Source organism: Equus quagga, chromosome 10 (assembly GCF_021613505.1).
Source record: "Equus quagga isolate Etosha38 chromosome 10, UCLA_HA_Equagga_1.0, whole genome shotgun sequence".
Lineage (NCBI taxonomy): Eukaryota > Metazoa > Chordata > Mammalia > Perissodactyla > Equidae > Equus > Equus quagga.
The window spans coordinates 27715362-27727083 of NC_060276.1; the positions used below are offsets into that span (position 1 = coordinate 27715362).

General features: G+C 44.8%; 1 protein-coding gene across 4 annotated transcripts in view; it reads left to right on the forward strand.

Annotated features, from left to right (window-relative positions):
- TMEM255A (transmembrane protein 255A) overlaps positions 1 to 11722 on the forward strand; it is a 107724-nt gene that overhangs the window by 78910 nt on the left and 17092 nt on the right. For 2 of the 4 annotated variants that reach the window (XM_046673791.1, XM_046673792.1), the window contains 2 exons: positions 3845 to 3913; positions 5834 to 5922. In XM_046673791.1, the coding sequence (XP_046529747.1) occupies positions 3845 to 3913; positions 5834 to 5922 (158 nt within the window). Of the gene's footprint in view, positions 1 to 3844; positions 3914 to 5352; positions 5425 to 5833; positions 5923 to 11722 lie in introns of all 4 variants that reach the window. The other 2 variants (XM_046673790.1, XM_046673793.1) reach the window with 2 other exon arrangements.

Here is an 11722-nt window from a genome sequence, read left to right on the forward strand (position 1 = left end):
TACTCATTTTATTCCAACTGGACCAACATTAAAAATGAAAACATCTCATGAACTCGCTGGAAATTTCTTGTCTTCTAAAACAATTGAGTTAAAGCAAAATTGTATTATGAGAATTTTCTGTGGATCAGTGATATTATATTCCATTTCAGTCATTGGCTAATAGTGCAGGTCATCCTAAGGGAGTGTCATAGGTATGGTTGGATCTGGAGAAGGATGATTTGCGACATTATTATTTCAATTTCAACTTGTTCTTGGACTTTCCTCCAAGACATAAGGGTCAGTCCCTTGTTTGCCAAGATCAGAGGAACTCACATGGTCAGTGTTGCTACCCAAGCAATTTCTGAAATGATATCTCAGGCGATAATTTCTGGGCAGGGGAAAGTAAGGGGTGTCCAATTTCCTTTCAGGGCCAGGAATATAAATGTAGGACCCTATATCAGACCTATCCCTTCTGATTTCGGTTGAGAGCTGCCATCTTTTTCTTTTTAAAAAGGCAAATGACACGTCACAAACTTGCAACATCCCCAATCCTACCACACTAATATAGCAATTTTTATCATTTTTGCTTGTTACCCTCTGAATATATACCTTTTCTTGTAGCATGATTGCAGTCACTTATAGTATGCATGCTATTTTGTATTCAACAGGAGTCATCTTAATAACAATAATTCCCTGTTTTTGTGTAGTGCATTTAGCTTTGCAATGTGCCTTCATATCTATTATCTCATTCCAGACCCATAGCAATCCTGTGAGACAAGTAGGCCAGGCATTATTACTCCCATTTGACAGGCAGTATTCACTCTGAGGCAGTCTCCATGGCAACACAGGCCTAGTGGCCAAGAAGCCTACAGTAGATTTTGATGACATCATGAGCTAAAATGGCTTCCTCTTTTTCCCCTCCTCCTCCCACTCCTAATGTTTTTTTAACAGCTTTACTGAGATGTGGTTCACATTCCATATAATTCACCCATTTAAAGTGTACATTCAGTGGTTTTTAGTATATTCATGGTTATGCGCAAATTATCACCACGTCAATTTTAAAAGATTTTCATCATCCCCAAGAGAAGCCCCATACCCTTTAGCTATCACCACCCTATCCCCCAATTCCCCCAGTCCTAAGCAACCACTAATCTACTTTCTTTCTCTATAGATTTCCCTATATTAATTAACATTTCATATTCATGGAATCACATAATATGTGGTCTTTTCCCACCTGACTTCTTTAACTTAGTATAATATTTTCAAGGTTCATCCACGTAGTAGCATGCTTCATTTCTTTTTGTGGCTTAATAATATTCCATTGTATGGATATACCACACTTTATTTGTCCATTCACCAGCTGGTGGACATTTGGGTTATTTCTATCTTTTGGCTATTATGAATAATGCTGCTATAAACATTCATGCACAAGTTTCTGTGTTGACATTTTCATTTTCCTTGGGTATATACCTAGGAGTGGAATTTCTGGTTCATGTGGTAACTATGTTTAACCTTTCAGGAACTGCCAGACAGTTTTCCAAAGTGGCTGCACCATCTTACATTCCCACTGAAAGTGTATGAGGGTTCCAATTTCTCCACATCCTTGCCAATTCTTGTTATTATCTGAGTTTTTCATTCTAGCCATCCTAGTGAATATGAAGTGGTATCTCATTGTGGTTTTGATTTGTTTTTCCTTGGTACTCCTAATGCTTTTGATCACTGGCCTCAGGCAAAGGTGATGGGGAAAAATCCAAGTTATATTTACTGGAAGTTTCCTCTAATGACCACCTACCTGCCTCTGACTCCAGGCCCTCCGTACCTCCTGCAGTTAGCGGCTTGCTGTAGAGCATTTGATTCAGGAGTTTGGGGCAAGGCTGGATGAATCTTTAGGAAAACTTTCTGCTTACATTGTACCTGTTCTAAGACATCTGCCAGTCCTTACTGACACCCAGAGAGTTTTGAGGAAGGAAACTTTATTAATCTATGGTGATATCTGTTGGCTGGTTTAAATGAAAGGCACATTTGGACCCTAGCACCACTTGGATGGGTTAAAACCAGCCTTTTCTGTTGTTGAGGACCTTTAATATCATCTTGTCCTGTCCTTTGGCTTAAGGGCATATGAGCTTCCTCTCAAAACCTACCTTCTTACACATCCCTCTAAATGTATCTTGTTCCTTCTTTCTCTTGTCTCTGATTTCCTTCCCTTCCTCTCTCCCTAATATAGCCATTAACTAGCCGGGAAAGTCACTTTACCTCCTTATACCACAGTTTCTCCTCTTCCAAATGGATATAATAGTAACCTACCTCTCAGGGTTAGCATGAGGATAATATGAAATAATGGGTATGAAATGCCCTAAGAGGGTAGACACTCAACATAAGGCAATTTCCATTTCCAGCCCTTCACTCCAACGTTGGTAGCCCTTTAGATTAAAAAGGTTCTGAACCCTGGCTGAGTGACCTTTTCCTACCTCCCACTTGCACGGGTGTGTTCCTCCTCTGGGATCTTAATGCAGACCAGTAGCTAGAGGCAGCAAATGGGCAATCATCACACATGTCTGTCTTCATTTAGGGCAGTTGGTGACCGGATGCTTTTTGCAGAACCAGGAGGTCAGGAGAGCTATGACCAGCACGTCAAGCCTCCCTTTCCTCAGGATAAAAATGACTTCTGTCATTCCCCAAACGTAGAAAATAAACTTTGCCGGGTGTGAACATGAGAACCCTCATTCCTTTCCAACCTGACTCCAGGCTAAGCCAATAGGGCAATGTACTTTCAGAACATTGAGCAGCCAGGAGGTTCATGTAGAAGCAGATGATAGAAAGTTTTAGGTCCTTGATGGGGCAGCAGGCTGGGAGGCAGGAGGCATTCGGGTGCCAGGTAGAGGAGATGCTAAATCGCATGTGCGGGGAAAAAGCAGCCACTAGGATTATTGGAAGTGGCGGAGAAGTGGAGGCAGGAGGGAGGGGGGCAATAGGTAAACTCCTTCTGCCAGGGTGCCTTGGTCAAACCCCTAAGGTCAGTTTGCATAAACTGCTTGTCCTGCCCTAACCTGCTTTTTGGCTGAAGCCCTCTACCGCTTGGGGGATGTTTAGTGTCACCCTGAGAGCGAACAACATCCCCTGCCTGCAAGCTTCCAGGTAGCACTGGCTTCTGTCTGTCTGTTCTACCCCAACCCCCCGGCCTGCGAGCTCCCTCACCAGGAAGCTGGCCAAGCCAGCAGGGTAAATCAACTGTCCTTGAGCCCCATGTTAGTTTTCTGGGCTTTAGCAGTATTTTTGGAGTTCACTGTCTATCTCATCTGCGTAATTGAGTGAAAATGGCTCATAGTTGAGTTAAAATCTCAGTAGTTGCCTATCCCCCTGGGGCTTGCTTCCTCAGGCTTTCTTCCTTCTGGAAAAGCTGTAGCAATGACAGCAGGGAGTACACGTCAGCCAGCCCTGGCCCTGTCCCCAGGTGATAATGAGACCTCATTGTTGGAGCTGGGCTCCCTCTATATGGGAGTGCGATGTTGCCATAACCTGGAATTTTGAATCGTGTTCCCTGGGGACTCTGCAAGAAGACAAAGACTAGAAATAAAAGAAAACCAGAGAGGAAATTTCAAGAAACCTATTTCTCAATCAATTTCCTAATTTCTCATAACCAAGTTGCCCAATAGAAAGCAGTTATTAGAACATTTTTATCTGATCCTCACATTTGCAGGCTCCCTAGGTGGGCAACTTTCAGAAATTAACCCAACTTACTGCCTGCTCTGGGGTGTGTGTGTGTGTGTGTGTGTGTGTGTGTTCAAATCTTTTATTACCAAGCAGAGCACTTGCTGCTTTATTTCCCAAGGCCAAAACCCCTTCGGTTTGGTGTTTCCCTTTCCAGGATCTGAAACCACTCTACGCTAACCGGTGCCACTATGTCCCCAAGACATCCCAGAAGGAAGCTGAGGAGGTGAGCCAGAATGAGGCTGCATGTCTTACCTTTCGGGAAAATCTACTATTCTGCCTGAAACTCCCTTTCTTTTACTCCTTTTCATGCGCCTAAGGCTTGCTGCTGGGTATCTGTAGTTGATTTCTTCAGTAGGTCAGAGCACAGGCCATGGTCATAGGTTGGAACTTCATGAGGCCTAATCAGATTTACTTTGTTCTGTGGCCACAGGCTGCCCCTCTGACCCCAGCAGGCAGCCTCTCAGTGTGTGGCTTTGATCCCAAGAGGGACAAATGAGAGTGCAGAGGCCACAAGGCAGGCCCCTCCCCTGTCTCTGTGCCTGATGGTTCAGTTGCCTGGGCTCAGTGCCCAGCTGGAAGAAAATTGGGAGCCCCACCAAGGCAGTAGGCCGGGACAAGGGAGGCAGAGCCTGAGCCCCACATGCAGGAGGGATCAGGAAGCCAAATGAAGGTAGTTGAGAAGTTACCATTGGTCCACTTGGAGGCTCTGGGGAGGCTCAGACTGCCGGCCTGGCCCCTCTCATGACACCTCAATGAGGCCAGTGTGATATTGCTTGAGGGGGCACATGAAAGCATCTCGCTCCCACCCCACACAGTTCTCCTTGTGTTCTGTTTCACCTCATGCAGAACGAGAGGCAGTGGGCAGTGAGGTGAAGCACGGCTGCAGGTGCTTTCGGAGAGCTTTCATTTCAGTACACAATAATCCCTCCCCAACCCAGAGATCCCTTTACTATGAAACTTTACTGTGTGCTTCTGGGAACCTTGACAATTTGGTACTCTATTAACCTCAGGTTGAAAGTTACCCCTCCACCCCTGAGAATAGTTAGAAAAATGGTAAACTTGTGATTGGGAGAAAAGAGAGGCAAGTGGATATAAAATGGCCTCTGCATTGCACAACTTCAGGGGAAGCCGTTCTACAGAAACTATCACGTGAATGGTGCCCTTGGAGTTAGGCAGAGCGATGGCCCTACTCCCAAGGCATCGGAACGAATGCTTCTACTATGGCTCTGCCATCCACTTACCCTCTTTCTCTTTCCCCAGTCACAAACTTACCATTTTTCTAGCTATCCTTGGGTTAGGAGGGAGGGGTAGAAACGTGTGTGCACCAAAGGCAGTCAGTATTTGGATGAATGAGGCAATATAGAAAAAAGTGCCTGTTTACCATGAATATTCTCTACGACACAGCAAAACAAATTTACAAGCACTTCATTGCATCCATATGGGGAAGAGAGCGTAGAAAATTTCTTACAAGTAAAAGATGGTAAATGGAAACTAATCTAAAAATATTTTTGCAAACTCAAGATGAGTAAAATGTCATTGCTATTCTCTTGAATTTCGTCTTGATCGCTTTCTTGTGTTAACTTGGTGACTGTAAAAATATTAATGACTTCCATAGGTTCACTTGTAACCCTGGTCCCCCTAACCCTATTTTTCCTGTATAAGGTCATAAGTTCCTCAACCAAAAATTCTCCTTCCGCGAGGGTTATGAGGAACCTTACCCAGGCAGCTAGAGAGGTACTATTGTACTTCAGAGTGCATGTGATGGTCCCTCTGTCTTCCTTCCCACCTGAGCCCTTTTCTTCCTGTGCCCAGATTCCCCTTCCCCTCGTATCCTTATTTCCTACCATCCATTGTTCTTCCGTCCGTCCTTCCATCCATCCTTCCACCTCTCCATCTCCACCTTTCAGGGATGGGGCACTGAGGGTTGCAGCTGAGGCGGGACGCAAGCCCAGCTACACAGTGACTTGCCTCATGCACAAGATCAGCCAGCCCCTGCCCAGCCCCATCCCTCTCATGCGTTGGTGTGTTCATTTCACAGCCATCCTTACTGTCTCCATCAGTCACTAACTCACATTTGCAGTCCCAGAGGGTCCTGCCTCCCATTCCAGTGCCAGCTAATTTCCGCACTGTTGTGTGCCCTCAGGTGAACTGCCCTCACCTCAGTCGTGGATTCTGCACACCTCGCATTCGGGGAAACACTTGCTTCTGCTGTGACCTCTACAACTGCGGCAAGTAAGTGCTGAACCCGCAGACACGAGAATAGTGGTTTGATCACAATAGGCACTAGAAGGGCTAGGATAGGGGAAGGGTACAGGGTAGGGATCAGAGAAGTAGAAGACATTGGTCTGTCAACAGATTTCAGCTAACATGCATTACCTGCCTTCTCTGTGTCAGGCATCATGCTAAGTGCTTTCAAATATTTGATCTCATTTAATTCTTACCTATGATGTATGTAGAATTATTATCCTCATTTTACAGATGATGAAAGTGAGGCTCAGAGGAAACAGAAAACTAGCACAGGGTACACAGAACTTGAAAATGGTAGAGGTAGGGTTCAAACCCAGTTCTCTCTAAGTCCAAGTTCAACAACATTTAACAAATAGATAGGTATTGAGCACTTTTTCTGTGCCTGGCCCTGTTCTAGACACTGGAGATTCAGCAGCAAACAAAACAAAAGTTCTTGCCCTCACACAGCTTATATTTTATTAGGGAAGGCAGAAAATAAACACATGAATATATAATTTGCCAATTGTTGATCAAAGCTCTGAAAAAAAATGAAGTGAAAAAGATAGATAGTGCCAAGGTGAGGAATGTGTATGCTATGTTAGATAGAGTAGCTTGGGAAGGCCTCTTTGAGGAAGTGACATTTGTGCAGAGACCTGAATGATGTGAGAGGGCAACCCAAGTAGATACTTGGGGAAAGAGTGTTTCAAGCAGAGGGAATAGCAAGTGCAAAGGCCCTGAGGCAGGAGCAGGCTTGGTGCTAGTTCTGCTACAACCACTCTGGCTCTCTGCCCTCTAATTGTTAAAATGTCATTTATTCTTTCTTTCAAAACATATTTAGGTACTAGGAATACAGAGATTACTGCTGAGGAGCTCATAGACTAGTAGGGAAGACAGACTTGAACAATTGATTGCAATACAGAGTGATAAATGCGGTGGGGAACCAGTGGATATACTGGGGACACTGGCGACTCAAATGACTGAAAGTCAGAATTGCTGGAGGAACAGTGTCAAGGAGGAGGTGATGTGGGAGCTGAAACTTAAAGGATAAGTGGGGAGTTAGGAAACAAATTGAAAGGGCATGGAGGTGGGGAGGGTATTCCCAGCTGTTGTGAGGTGGGCGTAGTTATATAAAGGGGTAGTTATACAAGGTAGTAGGAGCTGAGGCAGAGCTGTAGTCACAGGTCAGATCATGGAGGGCTCACTGGCCATAGGAATGCCTTTGGACTTGACCCAGTAAGAAGTTGGGAGCCACTGAAGGGTATAGCATGGAAGCTGGATTTGAGAGTGGTTAGAGACTGGAGGCAGCTGGGGGACCACTGTAAGAATCCAGGCCAAAGAGGATGAAGCCTAGATTAATTTGGTTTGGGGACAATAGAAAGCAAGGAATACCTTTAAGAGCAATTTAAAAGGTGGAATCAACAGTCATGCGTCACAGAGCAGGTGATGCAGAGCATAAGTGAACAGCCCTGCCTGTGGGACGTGTCAGCCAATGCCTGCTCGTGCACATGTTTTCTTTAGACTCTCAGTGCGGGAGTGCTGAGGGCCAGGAGACGGAGGGAGGACGGGAGGAGTTGGTAGAAGGGCCTGGATGGAGCTAGACGGAAAGGGGTTAGATGGATACGGCCCCCTCCTCACCCACTCTCCCTACTCTCAGTATTAGGGATCCTCTGGTTTGAGGATTAAGACCTGACTGTAGGCGGGGAGGAAAGGAGTGGGAACTCACACCAGTCCTTTACCTTCTTCGCTAGCACCAGTCTCATTTCTTGAAAAGGTCTGGCAGCGGAGGAAGTCAACTTAAAGACTCAAATGAGATTTGGGGATTATCTGGGAGGTTCAATTATTCATGTTGTAATAATAACTAACACTTGTAAAGGACTTCCCTCCTTAGCAGCAGTGACTGAGAGCTGGCTGTAATTGCACTTCCTGAGCCCATCCTTCCAAAATGATCAAAGGAATGTAAAATAGGTCCTAGGGGAATGAGGGTTATTTTGCTATCTTTCCTCTTGCCTCCCCTTATCCCTCCCTCCCCTGCTCTGTCTTTCCCTCTCTTTTTACCGCCCCTCTCCTCTTGACATGGTCCTCCATTCTTCTTACTGCTCTCCCGCCTCCTCTGGCCTGCTCCCCTCTCCTTTCCCATTTCATGGCCTCCTGGGGCGGGAGCTGGGAGCTGGCCAGAAACAGGCCTGAGATCAGAGAAGGAGAGAGGAGGCTCGCTGAGAGGGCTAAGTGATTCCTTACAAACACACCTTCTCTCTGCAATTAGGTATGTTTCTGAAGGTTTGAACAAACTATATCCTACTTTAAATTCCATTTAGCTGAGCCCTCAGGTGAATGTTTTTCTGAAAGTGGAGACTCAAGCCCAATTTATCTTCCTGTCAATCTGAACTTCATAACTGACTTTCTTCTTTTCTTAAAGCAAGTTATGCCAGTATTGTCTTCAAGGCTCTAAAGGAATTTTATGATGTGCTGTGCTAAACTCTGGGCTCCCTAAAGGCAGCGAACATGACTTAATCTTATCTATATCCCAAGGCCCCAGCACAGGACTGGGCATGAGTAAAGACCTGATGAAAAGGGAGTAACATTTGTTGAAAAGGAACAAAAAGAGGAACATCCTTTTTACCAGGAAAATAAAATATTGGACTAGGCAACTAAGAGGGGTCATGGGGACACTGACCCTAAAGATCTTCAAGCCTGGAAAAGTTTCTTGCGTACCTGATGCTTGGAGGCCAGCCCTGGGCAGCAAGCAAGGCTGTTCCCAAGTCTGTAGTGCTAAGATTCAAGGGCAAAGCCACTTGAGCTTTTCATCAGGAAACAATCCCATTAAGTCATAAACCAAGGCCGTGAGACTTAAAAGGCGGCAAGCCTACAATAGAGGGAAAGGATTTTCCTTGACCCGAGGCTTTTTCCAGCCGGCACCGGAGAGACCTAAACTCCAGGCCTAAATATAGCTAGCAACAAGCTTTCTGAGGCACAGAGACTTTAATTTTGCCGAATGCATATTTGTTTTCCTCACACGAAGCCTATTTTTAATCAATTGCCAGCTCCTCCAGTCCATTTCCTGGAAAGGAGGCCAAGAAAAAAAAAAGTGGGAACAAAAACATCAGGCAGTCATTTGTACAGTGCTACGGAAACAGAGCTTCTACTGTCCCCACAAACCCGCAGACCTTCTTTGACGTCAGGGACAGTGAGGTTTTAATGCCGAACTTAGATGATTCCATTTAGCCTTGTGCAGGAAGGTGGCTTTCTCGAGGACACAGCTCCTCAGCAGCTGCCTTTCAGAGTACTTCACTCAGCTTTGAGAGGTCAAGTCAATATCACTGGTTTTCAGTGTGTGACCTAAAGGAAATGAAAGGAAATGGGAGGTGGTTTGTGAACTGCTTCAGCTGGTAATAAAATGAAAGATGATAGCTTACTTTCATTCATTCCTCCCTTTGGCAAACTTTTATTGAGCTCCCACTATGTGCCAGGGACTGTTCTAGAAGAATAGGTATCAATAAAACATAATTTTGCCCTTAAGGAATTCAGTTTACCAGGGGGGATTGTGGGGAGGGGGTTTTAGACTGATACACAGAATACATATAGTGAGAGAGATGTACACAGAGGTTGTCCATTGCCACTGCCTGTCCACCAAGAGTTGGTGAATGGTTCCAGGCCCCTACTGAAAAGCAGAAGGATGCCCTTCTGCCTTATTCAAGATCTGTTGCCTCCTACTTTGTTAATGGGGACTGAAACACAGAAAGGTTATCTGTTTCTCCAGGCACACCCAGTAAGTTGAGAGCAAGGGGGTGAAAGCCCATATTGGGTAATCAATCTCATGATCAATGCAATGATCAGTCTTTGAACTCAATTACTCATTCACCAAGTATCTATTGATGACCTATAATGTTTCTACCACTGTACTAGGTAGTGAGGGAGACATAAAAGAAGTATAAGAGATGACCCTTGCCCTTAGGAAGTTACAATTAGACAGAGACATCATGTCCGCCTTCGCCTTGGTCGTAGCTTCAGCACCCAGCACTGTACTCAGCTTTGAGTAGGCACTCAGTAAACATTGGATTAAATAAATTACTGAATTATTGACATACAAAGTGCCAAACTAAGAAGAACAAACTGTCTGAGGCTGTGGGAGTCCAGGGGAAAGCTAATGAATGGGCACTGGAGTCCCTGAAGAAGGCAGTAGAGAGGTGAGTATTGAAGCTTTGAGCAGTGGGAGAGATTAGGACAGGCAGAAAACAGAAGGCAGTATCTTCCATGCAGGGAGAGAAATCTGGGCAAAGATTTGGAATAAGTACCTAGCACGGCCAATGTGGGGCTTCTGAGGACTGCAGCCTAGTTGAAATGTGGAGTCCATTTTGGAGTCAGATTATGACAGACTGAGGAATTTGGACACTTTTCCCAGAAGGTAATGGGGAGCCATTGAAGGGTTTTGATTAAATGAATGACTTAGTTTTAAAAATATGTTAGGAAGCTTAATTAGGCAATGGTGGGGTCTGGCAGGAGGGCCCTGCAGTCATGGAGGCTTGAGGGTGGGAGCAGTGAGAATGCTAAAGATGGAGTTTCAGAGGAAGCTCTGCCCAGAGACTGAACCAAATGGAATCATGAATCTCAAACAGAAACAAACCGCATTAATTTGCTAAGCCCTAAACCAGATTTAAGTATGAGCATTCTTTTGCTTCACACTTCAGTAAAAAGTATTTCAATAGCTGCTGAACCTGCTCAAACGGAAACCAAACGTATATTCTCTACAATTACTGAGTACTTTAAACAAACTACTAACCTATCTCCATGGTGTGGTCTGTGACAGTAAAGCATTAATGCCTTTAAGAACAAGATTCAAGGGTTTGAATCATGTCCAGAGACTAGCTCTTAGAAGGGAAAAAAATATAGCTACAAGTTTTGCTGGGGGCTCTTATAATGTGCTGGAGTACTGCTTTCATGCATTCTCTCATTAAATCCTCCAGGCTCAGAGAGGTTAAGAAAGTTACTCAGAGTCAGTCAGCAAATAAGTGACAGAGCCGGAGTTCAAATGCAGTACAACTCCAGAGTCTGCTATGCCATACCGCCTAGCCATATGTACTACTAGCCTGTCTTCAGTGAATTAGGAGGTAGGCAAAGATAATTTGAGGAAGTCAGAAGCTGACTCTCAAGCCTCTCCTGTGCCCCTGCAATCCCACACTCACCCCTGCACACAGGCCTCCCCTTTTCAGGGGATAGTCTTTGTACAGCTGGGCCGTTTTTTTGGGCAGTAAGTTATCTGGGCATCCTCCCTGCACCATCCCCAGGACTGAGTACAGTGCCCACTAATAGGAGACAATGTATGCTTGTGGGTGGTCTCTTCAGCTATGTTCTTGAAAATACTGAAATCCCATTCAAATTCTGATGAATTGAAACACCTTTAAAATTCTACTATGGAAGCTTACTATTTAAAACAATGGGTCTCCAATATCAGTGAGCTTGTTAACACAGATTCTACAGCCTCCCCCCAAGAGATTCTGCCAGATTCAGTAGGACTGGGGCTGGGCCTAGGAATCTGCATGTTTAACATCTCTTTCTCAAAGGTGAATACACACACACAGAGACACCCACAGGCACACAAATAATACACTGAACATACAGGCAGGCACGCATACACACAAACACAGGTGATTCTGATGCAGTCTGTCCTGTAACCACACTGATTGCAATTCCTTAAAGAAAAACTGATTTTAAAGGATCCTAAGAGAAATCCATCTGTGAGGTTTAAAAGTCTTTCTTGTGTGAATAATTCCTCCCTGATTCATTTTGGAGGTTCACTTTTTTTTTTTTT